The 21,331-nt window shown below is 41.4% G+C and overlaps 1 protein-coding gene across 1 annotated transcript in view; it reads left to right on the top strand.

Annotated features, from left to right (window-relative positions):
• Positions 1-21,331, top strand: part of GLG1 (golgi glycoprotein 1) — an 85,998-nt gene that overhangs the window by 24,653 nt on the left and 40,014 nt on the right. Inside the window, exon 2 of the mRNA XM_032121767.1 lies at positions 19,991-20,023. Coding sequence (XP_031977658.1) covers positions 19,991-20,023 — 33 coding nt within the window. The remainder of the gene's footprint in view (positions 1-19,990; positions 20,024-21,331) is intronic.

Here is a 21,331-nt window from a genome sequence, read left to right as displayed (position 1 = left end):
TTTCTGTAGATCTCTGGATAATAATATAATAGAATGTTACATTTTCCTCAACCTCTCAGGTAGTTGAAACAAATGCTTTTTTTTATTAATGGGTCATCTACTGGTAGTTGTATTCATTGATGTAAGTATTATTGAAGAGGCAACGCAGCTGGTGGTCCACAGGTTGGTATATAGATGGTTGTGTTCAGATATCTGCTTAATTCAGTGTTAAAATTGGATGTCTGGTTGTGTTGCTCTATGCAGACTCCTTTGCAGGTTGTCTGCAAGTAGTTCAAGCTGGTGCTTCTTAAAAATCAAACAACCTTGCAGCCAGCTCAGTTGGTATAAAATTATTTTCTTGGATCTCACAGCAGCTTTACATTCTTTTGCAAGGTTATCCTGGACCACATTTTTGGAGCTTTAGTTCATTCAACTAGTTTCTGTTTGCATGCAGTATTTCCTTTGCTGGTTTACGAGGCGCCTCTTGTGCCACATCTTGTTGCTGTGCTTAGTTAAGCCAGTTCAGCTGCTGGCAGGGCCAAGCTGTGCACTGAATTCCTGATGGAGCAGGAGGTTGCAGGGTGGAGCCAAAGCTTTGATCGACCATTAACTTGAACAGCCCAGCTCCTCAGACAGTGGTACTGGTGATGGTGTTCAGGATGAACAAAGATGGGGATGTGTAAAGAGTGGAGCAGGGTGGATCCTAGAGCCTGGTTTGAGCTGCCATGCTTCAGTGTGTTTGGTCTCTAGAGCAGCATCTGAGTTCCACAGGCAAAATGGTCAAGGAGCTGAGCACTTCTTAGATGAGTCTTAAACACTTAAGAGTGCCTGTAAGAAGGACAAAAGTTGTACATGAATCTCAGCAGCTGAAAGTCTTTATTCAAGTCCATCAGTTTATGGATATGCTGAAAATTGAAGATACAGTGTAGTGTTAAAATGAGGTACAGCCTTGTAGTGGTATTGCTGTCTGTCTTGAAATAATTTGAAAGTTATTATCTGATAACATCAAGTGCTCACTCTTGGAAGTTCTGGAGAAAATTAAATGATTTCTCAGAAGTTGAGGTGCCAGTGAGTCTAATATATGACAAACAGCAGCAGTAATTCAGTTTTATTAGACTTGGCAACGTAACACCTCTACAACTAAGCTGAAGGGGCATCTGATTTAAGCATAATACTCTTAAGTATTAGTGTATAAAAGAAGGCTCAAAGAGAGAGGATGCTACAGAATGTTTCCAGGTAGTTAAAATTCCGTAACACCTTTTTTTCCTTGCTACCTCCTGTCTTCTTAATCCTGCCACTGCCAGTGAATGTGACTGCTGAGCAGAACTGGATGAACATGCAGACTTGAGAGCTGCACAGACCTAACCAGTTGCTAAGCTTTCTCTCTGGCATACTCTAACAATGCTTTTCTTATTCTGTTTAATTTTGTACTGTGGTAAAAGGAGGCTTTCTGGTTAGACTAATTTACCATTATTTTCTCTAGCATTGCTCAGACTTGCATATTTGTTTTGCACATCTCAAAAGATGTCTGATATTAAACCAGTTTTAGTTTTTCCAAATCTGAGATGGGCATATATTGAAATGGATGCTCAGTCAGTAAGGAGAGCACCTTGATTTACTGTGAACTTCTGGGTGGGAAAATGTCCTTAAAAGAAGGATATAGACTTTATGGAAATGTGTTGTTGTCCTTTCTAGTCAATACAGAAAGGTTGTCTGGTGCAATTTTCTGGTGACCTGTTTCTAATTAACATGCAAATTAACTGCTTGGTGCTGGAAATCAGGATTGCAAACGAAGTGCTAATATGCATTAGGCTGGGAAATCCCCGGCATCTGTTAAAGCTCCAGCACTGTCTGTCTGCCTTGTGTTTGCCGCTGCCTGCAGAGCGGTTCCCTCTGGAGAAAGAGCTACTGCAACCTGCTGTCAAACGGCTCCTTTGTCTCACTTTAAAGAGAACAGGTTTTAATTTTGTGATGTTGATGCTTATTGCCTCACATAGGGAGTCATTTGAGTGCACTTACAGCCCTGGTTCACCAAAACTGGCTGTCGTGAAAACAGTCAAGATGAGCTACTTCAGGTATTTCCCCAGAGGAATTGCAGTGTTTCATGAAATAACTTACTTCTTTGTACTAGTGTTACAAGTGCCAACTAAATGAAGAAATTAGCATATTTATTAGTGCTTGTCATCACTTAAAATTTGGATTTTCATTAAATGCAGCTGTATGATTTTATATTTAGAGAGTGACTTTGATCTAACAGGTAGAAATGATTAATTTAGTAAAGGTCTGGTCAAAAGTGGGGTTGTACCTTTGTCTTTGAGGCATCTGCTTATTTTCATGCCACAAAACATCTTGTTTTTCCTCTTCAGCGTTTTTGTGCCAACATTACCTACTACCAATGATCATAACAGCTGATTTAGTAACACATTTTGGCACAAGCTGTGTAAGGTACAATAAAACTCCACTTGATTTTTGCATCGCAGCTTGTTTCTAGTGCTGGCAGTTTGAGAGAGACCTTTTGTGCAAACTGGGCAAATTTCAAGTGGAAAAAATGAAGCAGAAAAGTGCTCAAAACCCCTTTTCTTCACCAAAATGCAGCTAAAACTTAAGCTTTGTAAGAGAATTATGTTGAAACATCAAACTGTCAACAAAATTTGGTCTGTTTTCAAGTGGAGGAAAAATCACTTTTAGTCATGTAAATTGGTTCAAAGAGTTAATAATCAAATGTTTTGGTTGCAGATAGACTCAGCTCTCTGAATTCTCCCAAAGCAGGTTGTCATCCTGTCTCCTGCAAGCTGGTTCTGGAAGAAACAGTGGGAGTGTGTGTAGTGAGTCCTAATCTGCCCCATTCTGAGTGTCACTAAACTGCACCAATAAAGGCGTCTGGAAGGGAATCTGTCTGAAATTTTGTGCTAACTATGTTGGGGCAATATAGTAACAAAGTTACTTTTGAAAAAAAAATTGTAGCTCAAATTAGCATGGAGGCTGTTAATGAGCCTAATTAAAAAAAAAGATTTCTGAAAAAACCAGCATGAATTACTTTTCAAATCAGGGGTGTTCTTGCCTATAGGCTGTACTTTTTTTCAGAAGATACTATAAATCTGCCTGAGAAGAATGAAAGCATTTCAGCAAACCGCCTGTCGGCACTTTGCACTGTGGTGCTGCTGTGTAAAGCCTGAGCACCATGCACCTTTCGTGGCTCTCTTGTCTTTACAGCGTAAAGCCTCACTCTGCTAATCCTGCTTCCACCGAAACTTTAAATAGAAGATGAGGAAGAGGGATCAAGTCTTCAGTTCGAATAATTGATGGATTAACTCAGATTTGCTTATCTCAAAGGGCAGTAAGAACTGGCTTCCAGTGGTGAGCCCCACCTGCATTAGGAGAATCTTGCTTGTCCTGACAAGGTTTCCTGCTGCACAGTTGTTGAAGGAGGCAGGCTTCCAGAAATGTGTGGGAAACTACCTGGGTGTTTTAGAGGGTGTCTTGCTCCACCAAGTCAGCAAACTTAGTGCCAGGTCTGTGCAATTGGTTTTGTAGGGAAATTTCCTATTCCAGATGTGCGATCTCTTCTTCCAGTTGTGAAGTTGAACTGAGTACTTGTGATAACTTGCTGAGTTAAAAATAACAGCTAGTATTTCCCCTTAGATCAGGCAAAGCATCTTGCATCCATCTCCCCCTTTCCTAAAAGCAAGCCACAATTAGTCTTGGTTTCCAGAAGCAATTTTTATTTATGGAGTTGTAGAGCTCTCATTTGCCTAATCCTGTGGTTGCATGTTCATCAGGTTGTCCTTGTTCAGCACTTCACTAGGAATGGGAGGGCTGGGATCAGTGAAGGACAGATCACTGGAAAGCATGAGAGAAAAATATATGTTTTAATCATACTTTATCTTCCCAATTTCATGTTGCAAGAACAAGTGGAGCAGCTTGGTTTTCTGTTGGCTGTTGTCTTCTTGTGCAATAACAGCTGGTTACTTGAGGAAGTAGGACCATGGTTTCTGAAACCAGGGTAGCATTGCTTGTACTCAGAGAAGCAGCTTTGCAAGTTGCAATGGGCCGAAGCCTCAGATGTCTTAAATCACTTGCAAATGTGTGAATCTATGGGAAACTACAGATCTAGTGCTTGTGGTAACAAGCCTGGGAACTTAGAGCGGAACAGCCTTTCTGGCAGTGGTTTAAGTTGGATTTGGTGTAGGGGCTCCCTTGTGGTTGTTGCATGTTTCTGACAACTTGGTGGTTGCCTGCAAAATGTTGGGTTTGCAAATCTTGTGCTCTAAAATGTAATGAGAAATATAACTGATGAGGAACAAACCAGCTTTTTTGCCACACAGTACATTTAGCACAGGAAGGTGTGTGCAGTAAAGTGAAGACTTCAGAATAAGTCCTGAAACCTCATATTAATCTACAATTCGCTCGCATTTCTCATCCAATTTGCCTGAAGAATTGGCAGTCACTCTGGCACACTGGGCCTTCTTATTTATAAAAATCACTCTGTTAAGAGTCAGCCAAGCTGTTCTGTCAGCCTGCAAGTTTAACTTCCTGGCAGGTTTGTGGCCTTTGGTTTCTTAGGGTAAGAGCTGCTCCCAGGATTTGAGATTAATAATACAGAGATTTTTCTTTCTAGATTCTAGCCTGCTTTCGGGTTGAGCTGGGCCTGGGGATTGTTTTTGAGAGAGCATGTTCACGATGGCTCAGGCTGATCCAGGTTAATACTGCACTTACCCTGTGTCATCCTTTCCCCCACCAGCACTGACCCTGGAGGCTGTTGTGTGTGGCATCATCTCGATGGAAAGCAGGAAACCAGAAAACTGCTTACAGAAGTTCGTAAGGAGAAGCAAGGAGAGGGGTTTGGGGTTTTTTTTGATCCTCCCTGGTCAACTGATGAATGTTACAATTCACCAATCTTAATTTGTTTCCTGAGTTCTGACTGACTTCGCTTAAGTATGTATAAAGCACCAGAGACGTTTTGCTTTGCAACACAGATGCAGTGCAAGGCTTTGTATCACTGGACAGAGTTAGATGGACATTTAATTGTATTGCACCTCTGTGCATTGTGCACCTTCTGTTGCTCCTTGCCAAATGTAGGTGACAGTGGAATGTCAGTGCTTCGGCAACTTGAGAGGTGTGAAGATGATTGGCTTGTCAAGTGCTCTGCTGAGCAGTCACCTTAGTTGTGTAGCACTAAGTGTTTTATTTTGAATTTAATTGTTTTGGGGTTTGTCTTGAAGAAAAAAAAAGACCATTTCTTGTGCTTAAATAGATGAAAATTAAAGTTATTTCACAGTATTCTCTTCTTGACCTCAGTGTTTAGGCTGGTTTGGTAATTTCCTAGACTATCCATTATAAAAATACCCTTGTTAACCTGGTAGCCTCAGGTAATCTGGTAGATGCTACGTGATAGTCAGAAATGTAAACCTGAATCTCCTAAACTCAATTTTGCAGGCTTCAGGAAGCCTGAAAATGTTACTTTTGGGATGCCTGGGTTGTGATTAAATGAAAATTGTCTGATCGTGGCAGTTCTTAATTTGCTCTAAGGCTTTTCTGTCCTTGCTTCTTGTTTTGGAGGGCAAAGAGGATGGAGGTAATGTATTGCTATGTGCTCTAGTCTGGGCAAAGAGCACTGAACCACGTGTGTTGATGACAAGCCTGGCACTCACCATGAATTGCATATTTAGAAATGTAGCTGATAAAAATGCATACAAAGGAAAAGAAAAATCTTTAAATGATCTTTACAAGCCCAAACTATTCTATGATTCTACGATCTTGCTCTCACTATGTAAGTCATGTCTCTTCCTTATTGTGCAATCTGAGTTCAAATGTAGTTTGTAGAAGATTTTGTGTGATAACTTTCTAATTATTAGGGGGTTGGAAAACTCTTAAAGATTCTCTGAATGCTGAATTGGTGCTGGAGGAGATTTTGCTCTTGAATTTGTTCTCCATCTGCTCTTGTCTTTTCAGATGCTTCAAACTCCTATTGTGTCATGTTGGGACACTTACCCAAGTGATTCCACTGGACTGTTGAATGCTCACTTTTAGTATATATTTTGCTAAAATTTAATTTTCACTAAAAATAAAAAAGTAAATCGTAAGTTTCTCCTAAGAGGTAGTATCAGTTCTTACTGTGCCAGGTATTCTTTCTTTGTAGACATTTATCAGGCATGCTCCTACTTCTTGACTCACTTGGAAATAACTGACTTCTTCCGGAAGGAGATCTGTTTGATAAATGTCATACCTCTGGTATTCTGGGGTTTATCTCTCCTTAAAAACTGCCTTTGAAGAATTGTATATCCATCGTCTACTCTGTATTGTGTGATAATCCTAAAAGGCAGAGAAAAGTTAATTGATAATCTGGTGGGTATATTTTAAAGTTTCGTTTTGTTTTTGCATGGAGATTAACAAGATTTTTCAGGCATCAGAGTTAATTCTCACCCTGAGCAAGAACTCCTCAAGACTATTTAAAGACATTGAAGGAGACCAAAGTGGGTGGTTTTGGTCACAATGTCCACTTGTGCTTACAGTATTCAGATCTCACCTTGCTATGGAAGTTGTGCTATCCCAACATTTTTTTCTTATCATGCAGATAGGAATCTGCATGCAAGGGATTTGAACGCTCACATGGGGTGGAAAACTGCTTACTTGAGGGTACGGCTGTCACCTCTTCCCCTGAATGTCGCCAGAAGTATGCCACTGCCTTTTTGTGGACATGCAAACCACATCAGCTACCTGTGCCACTTGGATAAGAACAGATCAAGTTCTTGAAGTCCCATTCTCAAGCATTATCTGTTGGGGAAACATCTTTATTCTGCTTATTGGTCAGGACAAAATAATTTCCCCACATTACTGGGTTCTTCAGTGAGAATTGTCTGGGCTTTACCATCAGCATACTGGAACTAATCCTGAAAACTAGGTATTTCCTGTTGGGCATTTCTGTGCCTTTAGAGATCGGAGATTTGCTGTGGTGTTTATTCCTTCAGCCACAACCAGGCTTCAGAAGTTGTGTACCTTCAGATAGTTTAATAGTGTGTGACTATTGAAGCTATCACCACTGATCGGAGACCAGAATGAAGTGTTTTCTATCAAGTGGTAATTGTTACTGACTGAATACTTGAAGTTCTCTTTTAGACATAACAGAAAATTCTCTTATAGCAAGAAGACAGCATAGTACTGCCTGAGTACTTGCCTGCAGCCCTTCCAGCCTGCCCTGGATTTTAGGTTCTGTATTCCTGAGCCTTGTAATTGATTTTACTGTTTGTCAGGATTAATGGTGAGAAAGAACAACCAGCTGTTTCTAGAGCAGTTGAATTGTTGATTAAATTCCTGTGTTTTGACAGGTGAGAATTGTTCAGCAGTGATGCTGGTGGTGGTCCTGCGCAGAGCGCTGTGCCATGTGTTGGTACGGAGCTGTGGCAGTGACGAGCTTATTGCTGTTCTCCCCTTTGCCTCCCTCCCCCATTATTTTCTCTCTGTCGTTATTAGCAGAAAAGCTGTAGGTGTGCTCAGTCTTTTTAATTGCAGCTTGTCTTTATTCATAGCTTTTTAAGTAGGAGTTATGGAAACAGTAATTGGGAGGATTTGCAGGCAGGTGTCTGGCTCTCCTGCATCCCAGTGAGACATTTTTTCTACTAACATTGCTTTCCAGAAAGCTCTTCAAGCTCACTTCTAAAATCCAGCATCAAATGTGGCTTTTATTTTTTTTTAAGTTGCTCATCTGTGCGAAACTAGTCAGCTATAATTTCTTTGTTTGGCTTGAGGGGAACTGTTACTGACCTGGCTGCTTACCATGGTATCATTTTAAATCCCTCGAATTACCATTATGGTTCAGAATTTTCAAGCAAAATGCTTTGGTTTTATGGCTCTATCTAACTATTGAGCTGAGCAGTTCAAGCTGAAAAACCCTAGTGGTTTTTGGAAAAGGAGCTCTCAAAAACACAAAATACGTTAAAAGCCAGGCTTCTATGGGAGAACAGACCAGTACCTACGGGGAAGTGTGCTGCAGCTCAGTGCTCCAGGCTTCTTCTGGGAACAAGGTTAACAACTTAAGCATGTATCTAACTTTATGAGGAACTGCAAAGCTTTAAATAAGATGATTTATGTAGAGTTTTCTTTATTTTTGTCCTTTGTTCTATGTAGTGAAGATAGGTACTTGGTTTGGTCCTGTAACGGAGCTTTTGTTTGCATATTCTGAAGGCAAGCAGAATTTTTATTCGGTAGTTTGTTACTAATCCCATGGAAACCTTGCCTTAGCACTGGCTGTAAAGACTTATTCATGCTGATTTTTCTGTTGAACGAAATCCAAGCAATTTTATCCAGGGTTTGCTTTTCTTCCAGTTATATAAAGAAAATATTATGATTCATCCAGGTGAAAAGTTCTGCAGCTGTGTACAGCATCGTGCTGGTCCCGTGCTTTTGAAGAAATTATACCCAAGCAAAGGCGGGAAAAAAATACATTTAGTTGGCATTTCATATGTAGTCTCTTAAAATGACTCGTGGCTTGCATCTGCCTTTCCCCCCTGTATTCTATACACAGATTCCTAAATAGCCAAAGTGTGCTGTGTGCTATGAATCAGGCCTGCCAGTGGGTTGATGACTCATTTCCTTATTGGTGCAGATGTGTATAGTAAATGTTTCTGGATAACTCTTTTCATATGAAATGCGTCTCCCCTGTGGGAAATGAACACACAGCAATTGCTCTCATTAGGTGTGCACAAAAACTTCATCCTGAAAAAAAAGCTCAAATGGCTATTCTTGGTGAAGAAAAGGTTATCTTGAAGCAGTGGTTGAATGCTGGAAACTGCTGTGTGATCCCACTTGAGGTTTTTTTGGTTTTTTTTTTAATCTTGCCTCTTTGTCCAGCTTCAAAACAAGCTGCCATTTATACCAGCACAGTTCTTTAGGGAAATGCTAGAAGCATTTCTTAAACTAAATTTCAGTAAGATTCCTTTTGAATGGCATGCTCTACTTCTTGGCCAAGAAGGAATGAAGTACTACTATATTTTTCACATCAGTAAAGGCATTAGCACAGTAGATTTGTTGAAAATTGCTTTAGATAAAATCTAGGTGTGTGTTGCTGAAGTATAGCAGAAATGGGGTAGTAAAGTAAAATCAAGTGCATTAGCCATGTGGCACTGCTGGAGTCTCCAAGAAGAAAAATGTAATTTCTGCTTTGGTGCTGGGGTCTGTGACTGAGCACTGCACCTGGCAGCCCTGCTGTGAGTCACTGAGCCCGGCCGCCTTCACTCGCCAAGACATTTATAACTTGGTTTAATGTTGTGATGTATAATCTGTCTGAATGCAGAATGCCTAATGATGTTGTGAATCAGCTGGTTTCATCTTGTCTTTCTGGTCTTTTTCTTGTCATGGCTCTTGCAAAAGGAGAACCAGACACTAGGGAAATCAATTTACCACAACAATTTGTGTGGCTCCCAGGCAGATTGATTTAAATAAGCAAGAAGCTTAGATTTGAATAATTTCAGTCTTGCTTGAACACTCGAGTAATCTTTCTAGAGCTTTCTAGTTTGGTGATATTATATTGCAGCTAATCTTAGCTTTTATTGCTAAGCTTGGTATGTTTCCTGACTAAATTGATATGATCTGTAATTATTTAAATGCTTGCATGTTAATGTTTCTGTCTTTTTTTAATAATGTTTAAAAATGGCAAGCCATTATCTACTGAATTACTTTTCCATGCATTAAGCTGCTTTTGGATAGAAATGGGAAACTTAATTAAAATGTGGAAGATGAGTATTGTTGAAATAGAACTAAAGTACTAAAATACTGGATCAGATCAGTTGTTTTACATGGAAAAATGCTTAATACATTAGTCTAGCTTTCCTGGTCATTGTGACCTTTGAGACTTGAGAACAAGGAATTTTTTTTTTTTTTAAATTTCTTAATTGTTAGAAAAAAAATGCTCTCTTTTCTCAATTCCTGTTCAGAGCCTCATCTTCAAGGTATTGATGTGAATGCAGTTGCAATTGAGAATCTGTTTTGTCTGCACCTGCGGAAAGGGCTCATTTGTCAGAAGCTGGAGATGAGCTTACAGAGCAGGAGAAGAAAGGTTTGCTCTGGAAGTGTGTTAGCAGGTTCCCAAGTGGTGTATTGGTGGCTTCAAGAGCAGAAGCACTGTCTATGAGTCCCTTGTCACACAGCAGTCCTCCAGTATCCTCCTGAATTTCGAATTTGGTACACCTTGCCCGGTCTTATTGCTTGATGGTACCATCCTTCGGGTGGACTTGGTGGTTGTTTTAGTTCTCCAGTGCAAGGAGAAAGGACTCGAATTCTGGTTGCATGTGCTTCCTTGAATTTCTTCTGTTTCTTAGTCAGAGGCAGGTGGTAGGTACCTCTCTGTGACTAAGGCTTCAGTTGGCTTATCCTGACCAGTGTTTTTTGCCTGATCCAGAATGCATTTATCTAAAATTCATCTTACTGAGGACAATGGCAAAAATGGTAACTATAGCTGTTAAATTGTGAGTACAACAGGATGGACACCCTGCCTGGCTGCCATAAAGAGAGTTTCAGAACTTTCTGTTGAGTGCCTTCTAACTACATTTATTAAGGACTTAAAATTGATGGTAAAGTTGTTTTTAGCTATTATGTGAGAAGCACAGCTCAGTACAGCCTTCTGAAGTGCAGGGTAGCATAGGGAGCAGAGTTTAGTTTGGATGTGCATCTCATGGGCAGCCCTTCCTGTATGGGAGGAACTTGAAATGGAAGCGGGGCATTGTGCTGTTTCTAGGGCTCCCTAAAAATAGCCTACAGATCTTTCCTGCTGAGTTCAGCAGGTGATGGTGAGAATCCAGCAAAACAGATCTCATGGGGGAAACTCATCCAGGGTTGGAGAAATCCTCTGGACTGCCGAGGCGATGTCCTGATTCTCTGTCGCAGAGTGATGCTGCTTGCAAGCTGCTGTTGTGGGCTGTGCTGTGCTGTAGACCTTAATACATGTTAGTCCTTTGTGCTTATTTGCTTATTCCCACTGTGTACAAGTGCAGTGTTGTTCCTTAAGTGAATTTATATTGGCCTCTCTATTTTAATAGACTGGTCTCTTTTGAATAAACCGAAAGTTTTCAACAAAGTTTCTCCCAAAGTTTCTTTGGGAGAATTGGAGAATGAATAATGTAACAAGTCTCGCTTTTTCCTGGTATAGGGTTATCTCTTAAGGTATTTTTAAATCCTGGCTTCTGGCCCTTGTTAGTGGTGTCAAGTCAAGAGCTTGTGTGGCTTTTGACTTGACATGGCTCTTCTCAGCTCCCATGTTGTGTTAGACATAATGAACTTACACTGGGATGTGTCCTAACAGTGTTTTCATTGCTGTCACCATAGCCTTGGGGAGCCTCAAGTTGCCGTTGGATTCTCTCAGCTGCTGTGCAATACCTGCGGCTTTTCCAGTGAGCTTGTGAATGTGGTAATGAAGAAATGAAGGATGAACTCAGCTGAGGAAGGGTGGTGGCTGGGCCTGGTCGGTTTTTTTTCATGTTTGAATAGTACTGTGGTAAAATTGACACATAAAGAGAATGATAAAGTCAGCGACTGTAGTTAGTGCTTAAGTGAGAGAAGAACTGAATCAGTTTATTTTAACAGCAGGTAGTCACCCTACTTGGGACTTTTGTTCTTTGCCTGCTTCTCACTGCAGTGAAGAAGCAAGTGATGTGCTGGGCCCCTGCAGATCTTCTGAAGAAAATTCAATTCCAGTGTTTTATTTCAAATCTAGCTGTTAGGAGTGTCTGAACACTGGCTGTGCTCGGGGTGCTCTTGCTTTTGAGGGAGACTTCCCCATCGCATTTCATCTTAACAGCCGGGGCCCAGGAGATGTTGTGCTTTCAGGAAATCTCTTGCAGGGTAATAGCACGGGAAAGCTGGTATATGGGGTCCCTTGGTACATCCTGCCCCTCTTGTTGGCATTAGCAGATAACGAAACAGATATTGAATATTGCATGGGAATTCAGGGTGACATACCATGAAGAAGACTAAAATAGTCTTTTTCTTGTGACAGCCAAGGACTAGTGCTTGGGGTTGTGTAAGAACTGCTACAGGCCTGCTCATCCATGTGTAATGTAACATCCATCATGTTTTGGAAGTAGTGATGTTAAATGTAATTGTGCCTCTCACCACTGTCCTGAAGGAAGAAGGGAAGACTTCAAAATAAAATTGTTCTTCTTGTGGTTTGTGGTTAAGGCTGAAGTGGCTTCTCTGAGGTATTTGATTTTTATTGCCTCTAAATAGAATAGCTGGCAGGAGTTAAAAATAGCAGAGTCTGCTTCCCACCTGTTTGGATGCTCATCTTATTTTGGTTCGAGGTAGAATGTGTGAATGTAAATCCTTAGGATTAAAGCAGTGCTGCTCTTGCCCCTGAGCACGGGCAGGAGATGCTTATTGTGCCTTGGAGAGGATGGGCTCCTGATTGATGTGACACATGTGCCTTACTGGAAGAGGGGGAGGAAAATGCTCCTGAGGAGGGATCTTTGGGAGCACTGTGTGGCTTTCAGTGTGGAAAATTGGAGTCATGAGCCCGCATGTTGAATAACAAAGACAAATATGAATATTGGCTGGTGGAGTGTGTAGAGCATTGTTCACTCTGCTGAATGAAGCAAGAGCACTTGGCAGGGGAGCCTGGTACTGGTTAGAGGTGCTCTTCAGCAATGGTGGTGTAATGAAGCTGCTGGCAAGGGGGGAATGTCAGGGCTTGTTGGCTTTGCTCTGCAGCACAGCATTCCCTGCACTGGGTTGTGGGAATGGGGCGATGAGTAAGCAGCGTTTGCTCTGAAACCTGTGCTTCTCCTCTGCTTTGGTATGTGGAGCTTTTGGTGTGAACTGTTTTCTTAGCTCCCGTACAAAGCTAATTTACAAAGGATTTCTCTAGTTCCAGGCCACGTGCAGCCAAAACATGATTCTCTGAAGAACAAAGCATGATCAGAACAGCATTTTCATCTTAGGAGACGGGCTTTGCCACTCCATGTACAACAACCTTTTATCTTGTGTAAAACTGAATATTGCTTGTGAACTCGTCATGGCTTTTTGGAAGCTTTCTGAAAAGTTAAGGTCAACTTGAGGTACTATAGAGTATATACTGTCAAAAGATGTGAAGTCTCTGTATTGAGAATAAGTCATAGAATTTGACTTACAAAGAGATTGTGAACATAATTGATAAAAGCTCTTCATTAGCTGTTGCACTGAAATTACTTGTTGAGACCTCCATTTCTTTCTTGGCTCGTTTCTCTGCATCCCCAGTGGATGCTGGGCAGTACTGCCAATACTCATGCTATTGATTTTTGTCTCTTTACTGGAATACTCTAAAGTTTATCTGGGATGTTTCTGGTTAGAGTTAAGGTAGAATGTCATCCAGAAAAGTAGTTTAAAAGTAAAGCTGTCTTAGGATAGCTTGTGGACTGCTTGAATGCTGCAGGTGGAGATGCCACTGTGCATCTCCCAGTAAACTCACTGGTGCTGGGCGGACTCTTCCATAAGCCCATTGGTACTAACCTGACAGAAAACTCTAAAATTACCGTTTCCTGTTGATGTGCTGAGTTTTGGATGGTGCGATGAGCTGGGGTCAGCTACAGGGGTGAGGAGGACAGCAGACTCCCTGTCACCTCGCTTAGTGGGATAACAGCTCTCCTTCTCCTTTTATCCTCTCTTGTAACTCTGCCGGCATCCTTGCATGCCTTTTGGTCTCTGAAGCTTTTTGCTAGCATTGCAAGAGAGCTTTCCAGGAGCAAATCCTGAAACCTGGTGGGATCTGCAGCTCAGTGTCGGTGCTATGCTTAGTAGCAGAGCTCTGCTGTGGAGGAGTGTTGTGGGAAACATTATATCTGGTAGCAGTGCTGCCAAACTTAGGTGGCAAACCCGTAATTTCAAGGTCTGTCTTGTTCCACAACTCACTGGGACTGCCTGGAAAGCCTTCGAGAGGAGGAAGAGAGGGGACTAAGGGAAGAACAAACAAACATCTGGAGCAAATTTGCTTTGATTGTGCTGACTATTGGAATATGCTCTGATGTGTGCATCTGCATTGAGAGGAGAAAGGCTGAGAGGGCTTAGGGGCTTTAGAGTCCCCCATGCAGGGAGGCAGAGGCAGCAGGGACAAGAATAGCTTGTGTGAGAAGGCTGTGGCACAGAGCATGGCACTCCCAGCACAGAGCAGCGGGTGCAGCCTCCGAGCACCCGCCCTGCACTTTTGCATGGGTGGGAACAGCCAGCTCAGAGAAGGTGATTTGCTGGTAAGAGTCACCAAAGATACTTGCCAGGTCAGGCAAATGGGCTTAGTGTTTCCTTAAAATTGCTCCACGGTCTGTGGTCACTTCTGATTCACTGGAATTTAAACTTGAGATTTTTTGTGCTTTTCCTGCCTTTGGTATTTGCCCAAGGAGGGGTCTCTGCTGTGCAGGAATGGTACACAGCCTGCTGAAGACCTTGCTTAGTGTCAAATGTGAAACAAGCAAAACCACTTTTGACTTTCTATCAAAGCTACAACAGAAAGCTCAGCAAGTCCTACTCTTTCTTGGTGTTTGAAGCAGATACTGAACAGCGGATCTGCAAAGTACCAGGGGACAAGGCCTGCTTTATCCTTGTCTCCTTTTTATGTGACTGCTGAGCCAGAAGGACACACATGTTGTACTGGAGTTTTTTGATGTTGCTTTGTGCTATCTTTTCTGAATAAGTGTACTTACCTTAATGGTGTCATACCCCTGGAGGATGTAAAATGTCAGCAAAGGTGGAAAAGTTTGTGGAATATAGAATTCAGTTAAAACAGTGAAAAAAAAGTAGCAGAATTTGGTGTTTGGGGTCATGTGCCACTTGTGCTGTGTGTGTGCAAGATGACTAAAGAAATTGCTTCTGGTCCTGATAGTTTGATTTTTATGCACAGAGTTCTGTGTGTGTTTTGGAGGTGGTTGTTAGGTGCTTGTATATAACTTGGACTAATACATTTGCATAAACTAGGAACACCTAATCAATGTGGACATAATTATTTGGGTAAAGGATTTGCTGCATTGCAGATTTTAGCTCTTTTTGCAACTGGGAAAAACTATTTATATGAAATAAGCAAAGTATGTGGAAGCTAGGAGCTTGCAACTTTGGTGCATGATATATCCACAGTTGCCATGCTTTAAAACTGGCTATTTTCAAAGCATGGATGGTAAATATAGAGCTTTTTTGCTGACATGACAACACGGGGTTTGTTTTTAGTACTAAGAGTTCATTGGCATTAGCGAATATTTCAAGCTTGGTTTAACAAGTTTAACTTTCATTGCTCACTAAGTGTGTAATTAAGTTACGACATCTTCTCATCTGTTTTGAACTTAAATTATCACTGGTTTTAACTTTCCTATCACACATGACTTTTCCAGGATTGCAGGATGTGTGAAAATGATTTACTGTAGCCGTATGCTTCTTGGCTCAGAAATCCAGGATGTTTCAGTAGGTTTGAGGCATGGGTGGTTGTGTGATGTGTGGTTTTTCTTTTACAAAAGCTGTGTTGATTCTTGCCTAGACTACTCTATGTCCTCATGTTTCCAGAAATTCTTCTGCAGAATATTTTCTAGTGGTTGCATTGGAAACTCATCAGGTTTGCAGGAGGCTGGATCCACCAGATGTCTCCTTGATCCCTACCTTGCATCTGGCATGTGCTGTTTCCAGGTGTCCAGCAAGTCTAGCTAGTTTGATACCTGTGGGTTGAATCACTTTATTTTAGTTTGCTATCCTGGCTGGGTGTGTTTGGTGTGAAGAGATGGCTGTTAGTCTGTGGGAAGGGCACAGCTAAGAAGCCAATTGTCCTTTTATCAGCTTGCTGGCCTCCTTAGAAGCTTCTAGGTCAGCAGGCCCACTCTACGATTTCTCTACAGATGCTGGTGATAAATGGCTGTTTAGATCAAAGTGGAAAAAATATGAGCTGCCTGTACTGTGTGTCTGTGTGCACCATCCTCTGTAGTATAACTGACTGTGTGACAGTGCAATAAACTGGGGACCACCTGCAGTCTGACTCGACTTCTGTCTACCCTCTCTTTCATAGGAATGTAGCTGCTTTCATTAACATCTTTTCCTAATTGACTTTTTAGAGGTTTTTGCAATCTTCCTGAATTTAGGGAGAGAACATCTACTGGGTTCTTCCCATCCACAAGTCAGTTGCCTTTTTATTTTGCTGTTTTGCTCCATGTTGGTTCTCGATGGCTTTTGCCTGAGCAAGTCCAAAATCTGTCGTCTTCAATGTCTGAGGATTATCCATAGTGTTTGAGGTATGCCTGGTTCTTGATTTTCAACAAGTTCATTGCTACTCTTGCCTTAAAAGAATAGTGGAAATGTCTGCTGTCATCCCTTCTTGTGCTGTCAGGAGGGATTAAATTCTGGGAATTAAGGCACTTGGGCAGTTGATTTCAGACTCTTTCATTTGCATGACTTTTGCAAGGAAGCAAAGGAATCTGAATGCTGGAGATTGAAAATAATCCCTGCACAGAGTTTTCCCGAGACTAGAACAGTTTGGATTGAAAGGGACCTTAAAGGTCATCTTGTTCCAACCTCCTGTCATGGGAAGGGACACCTTCCACTAGACCAGGTTGCTCCAAGCTTCATCCAGCCTGGGCTTGAGCACTTCCGGGGCAGGTCACCCACAGGTTCTTTGGGCAACCAGCCTCACCATTCTCATCCACATCAGTTGATGAGGATACTTAGCTTGCTTTTCAAAATCCCATGGTGTGAATTATTTTTCCTTAGGATGTGATGCAGGAAGACCAAATCAAGTGTGTTTTGTATACGCAGCTGGAAGGGGCTCTGACTGTCGCTGAGGGAGTGGCTGTAACTGCACCCCAGACAGTGTGCTGTGCACTGGATGGTGATGCATGACACTGGTTCAGTCACCATCAGCTGTTCCTCTGGCTCCCAGCATGATGATGGTCCATTTCTGTTGCTAAAGCACCAACACCTTGTCCCCCTTTGGGCCTGGGTAGTGGTGGTGGGCTGCTCGCTTGCTGTATAGTTCTGACCTAGTTTTATACTGCTGCCAAAGCAGAGAGATTTAGAAAGGGATGGATGACTGTTGTGGTTTGGTTCAGTGAGTTGAGATCTGGTGGATGGGAAAAGGCACTTCTAAACACAACAGTGTTGATGACTTCAGTCTGGTGGTGACAGGACTTCACACAAACCTTTAAATTTTTCTGTGGAGTTCATTATACTAATGCAGTGTGATTTGTGGCTGTTTGTGGTTGTATGGAAGAAAATGCTTTTTCTGTTCAGGTTTTCTTATATCTGGTACTTGTTCTAAACTCTGCTTTCCCAGGGAGGTAGGAAGTGGTGTTTGTACTCTGGAATGTGAGTGTTAGTGCGTGAAGGAGTTTGGAGAACTTTTTAGAGAACTGTAAAGGGAGGCAATATATTCCCACTGAAGCTGCTAAACAGCAGCAGCTTCTGTGAGCCCAGAGGCACGCACATTTTCTGTAAAGGCTGTTTTTAATCCTTCAGTTCCAAGATAAGAGGAGTCCTTCTCTCTTGATAATCGGTGGAATATCCTTGCCATCAGCCTTCTCTCCTAAAATGCCTTGACTAACATGTGGTGCTGGTCTAGACTGCTCTCTTCCTTCCCCTTGCCCTGGGGGTCTTTCTGAGCATCCGTGTTCCACAAGCTCACCATGTGGGACTGACACAATGCAGCTTTTCTTGCTCTTCACCTTCATTTAGTGGTAATTTGAAACTTATTTTTCTTTCATGACTCTTACTGCATATTGTTCTGAAACTGCTCGTTTGGAAGGTTTCTTGGGTGGATATAGTGGACAGAGGGCCACAGGCTATCTCTTCAGCAAGGCAAAACTGGTGTGGGTTGCACTGGGGAGATTTTTCTTCCCGTTCTTCAAACTCAGCCCTTCAGTTTATCAGACAGAAGCTAAAAGGATTGTTTTTCTCCTGTTGCTTCACTGAAATAGGGAGAAGCAGGTTAGCATTGCATGAACTCACCTCTCCAACACTTCCAGTGGTAAGAGGGAAGAAGGATCACAGCTCTTAGCTAGCAGGGTGTTATCTTGTTCCACATTGAAAGGATTATTGGCTAGATAATACACTTTGCATATTTAAGTACTGAGCTGTGAATGAATGCAGTACTAAAGATTAGTTAAGATCCCATTTAAGTTCCATTACTCTTCTCAGAAGGATAAGTCTAGATTTTGTTTTCGCAGTGCTGAGGTTTGCTGCAGAGCACAGGGAAGTCTGGTATTTCAATGTGTAAGATTTTATTATTGTGTATTTCAAGAAAAGCTTGTTTAAGCTTCTCAAGTCAGTGAGAACCAGTATGTTATCTTTTTGGACTCATCTTTCCAGAAAAAGACCCTGAGCTTTAATCTTTGGTGGATCTGAAGCAAGGGTTACCAGGTTGGAGGGTACAAAAGTAATTGAAGTGACCTCAGAGGGTTTTGTGGGAGTGCTCTCTGACCCTTACAGGTTCTCCTGCCTGCAAATGTGTTAGTAAGTCCTGTCCTCTACAGGAGAATTCCAGTGCTAGCCTATATATTTTTACGAAGAAACTATCCTTGACTAAAAGACTGAGGCAGTAATTTCAGTGGGGGGCACTCTGCCTCCCAGCTTTTGAAAGTAGTCTAAAACCTTCATCTGTTCCTGAAGGATGTGGGATGAGTGCAGAAAATTAAGGAAAGCACACCTTGTAAGTCACAATAGTGTTGGTCTTAGAGGCTGCTGTAAAGTAGAGCAATTTGAGTGGCATCTTAGTTTTCAGTTGAAAGAATCAGTTCTGCAGTCTGAGGATAACTGGCAGACATCTGCTAGTCTTTAAAAAAAAGTTGATATCCAAATTTTCAAATTTATAATTACTTTGGGAGATACAGTTTTAGATCATGTCAGTCTGACCAAACTGCAATTAATTACTGGAATCCTTCAGGTACCATTTTTTATGTTCAAAGTGGAGAGGTGATTTCTGCCACTTAGTGCTATAAAAAGCAAAAGTGCTTTAGTTAATAATGGCTGTAATTAAGAACTTGGAAGTGTTTTCCAGGCTTGCTTTTTTCCTCATAAACTTGTGTTCATGTTCCCCAAAGCACCAATGGTACAAGTGTTGGTGTAGCAGATCGTGCAGTAGCAAAGGCTTGCACTGAAAAGCTCTGCTTGCTTCCAAAACTGCTGAAGTGCCGGTTCTCTTATGTCAGATCCCTGAGGTCTAACATCCTGGTGTCAATCGTGTTTAAGCTTAGAGTGGTTTTGTGTCTTACTGGCTCTTAAAGCATGTCTGGCATCTTAAGTATCAGTAGAAGCAGAGACTTTGTGAGCCAGGTTTGATTTTTCTGTGCGTGTGACAACCAGGTGATTTTGTCCTGCCTTTGTGCTGTTCTGCTGTGGAGAGGAGATAGGGATTTATATGATTAACTTTTTTCAAGGAACTCTTCATTGTGAGAGCTACTCAGGCAGAAAGGAGAATGGGATGGTTTGCACTCAGAGTTCTTTCCAAAGGAGCTCCCCAGGAGAATATAGTAAATATTTTGAAATGATGTATGAATATTGGATGTCTCCAGTTTCTCACAGTTGAAAGTATAAATCTTTGAACTAGCCCTTTTATGTACAGCTGAAAGAAAAGATGTTACTTCTCAAATGGGGAATATGAACATTTCAGTCTGGGGGAGGGGAGTGAGTCCTACCTTTCTCCTTCAGTTGTATGCACCAAACTAATTTTTCTTTAAAATTCTGCTCCTACATCTTTGTTTTCCCATAGGTGCTTTTTTGCCTTCCTAGTTTGGGCAATTGTGGCAGATGTCAGTGCATTCATTATGTTTTTGCAGTGTGTACATAAATGCAGCTACTCTTGTGCTGTTTGTTCTGTTAATACAGCATAATGTCTAAAGTACCTGTTCGTTTTTTGGTAATTAGGTGTCATCACTCTTGTGATGCAGATTTTAAAATTTCCTGTCAGTTGTGTGAAGTTGTTTATTACGGTGGAAAGGAGTTGACAGTATTTTAGTTTCAAAAGTTTAGACTCTTCTCTGTTAAATGCATTACATCGGTAGTAAACTGACACTCCTTTTCTTTCTCCTTTCAGCCAGATAATGAAATCTCTTCAGACTGCAACCATGTAAGTATTGCTTTGTTTATTCAGTCTCTAGCTATGGCATTTGCACCTCCCATCCCTTGTGAACCTGAGGTATTTTGCATTGTTTGGTACTTTGCAAAGGCTATTAATCAAGACACATTTGGGTTTCTGGACTGGCCTTTGGAGGAAGAACAGAAGGTGACTTCTTTAACCCAGTATAACCACATTGGTCTTAATGGAGACTTCGGAGTGGAACATATTTAAGAACTTTATAAACTGTACTTCTTTATCAGGGGAGGATAGCAGACGTCTTTTCTGTTTCGTAATTGGGGGGTGGTTCCCGTGATTTACTGGGAGCAATGTGATGTGTTCCTTTTGGGAAAGATGTGAGCAGTACTGAATTTAAACTCTTAATTTCAGCTGTTGACACCTTCTGTATTACTTTCACAGCTGCTAAATTCTTAGACTTGCTTGGAAAATGCTGTGGGGGTGTGATATTTAGAGGCAGTTTGAGACACTTGGCTGGTTTTAGAACAGATTTCCTCTCAGCACTGTGTTTAACAGTGAGCAAGCTATTAGCCAGTTTTTGAGCTGTCAAAGTGACTCTTCAAATCCCAGGAGTCTCAAAAAAAAAAGAAAAAGAAAAAAAATTCATTTCTAAGGTTGGTATTAGTTTCTTTTGGTTTTTCTCATTTGTATTCTGTCAGCATACACCATATCAAGATCCTTAATTGCTCAGTTAGCCCTGAACACAGACAGACAAGTGCATGCCTCAATGACAGTCTTGATTTTGGATGCTTGAGAAGCTGTATTTTGCTTTATTATTGGAAGATATATTCCAGAAATGAAACCCGGCCATGCTGTACAGCTAGTAATTTCCAACTGTGTTTATAAATTAACCTTTAGCACTGCCTGACTTCGTTGGCAGCTGTAATTCTCTGTTGTGCAGGGTTGGATCAGATGAAGGGCACAACATGTTTTTGTTTAAGTCTTTTTGAAAAAGAGAAAACTCCAGTAATTAAAATGTATCTGCCTGACATTTAAATGTGCCAGCAAAAATTACCTGAATGAAGAAGAAATTGAGAATTCTAGAAATCAAAGTTGGATCTTTCTTCTGCTGGATTAAGTGATGGCAAATGTTGGGTGGATGTGGATTATGGAAGCCATTCACAAATAGGAGCTGTGGGCAAAGTCTCATTTTCCCAGGCAGAAATTGAAGGGAGGTGATAAAAAACTAGACCACAGAGAGGTTGTCTCATGTCCATGTTTCCTTTGTCTCTCTCTGCAGTACAATTGCTGATCATTCCCTGGAAAATACTGCCTAGTGCTAAAATCAGGAGTTTTAAGCTG

This window comes from Corvus moneduloides, chromosome 12, assembly GCF_009650955.1.
Source record: "Corvus moneduloides isolate bCorMon1 chromosome 12, bCorMon1.pri, whole genome shotgun sequence".
In the NCBI taxonomy this organism is placed as follows: domain Eukaryota; kingdom Metazoa; phylum Chordata; class Aves; order Passeriformes; family Corvidae; genus Corvus; species Corvus moneduloides.
The sequence above is the reverse complement of the archived record's forward strand: the minus strand, read 5'-3'. Positions and strand labels throughout refer to the sequence as shown.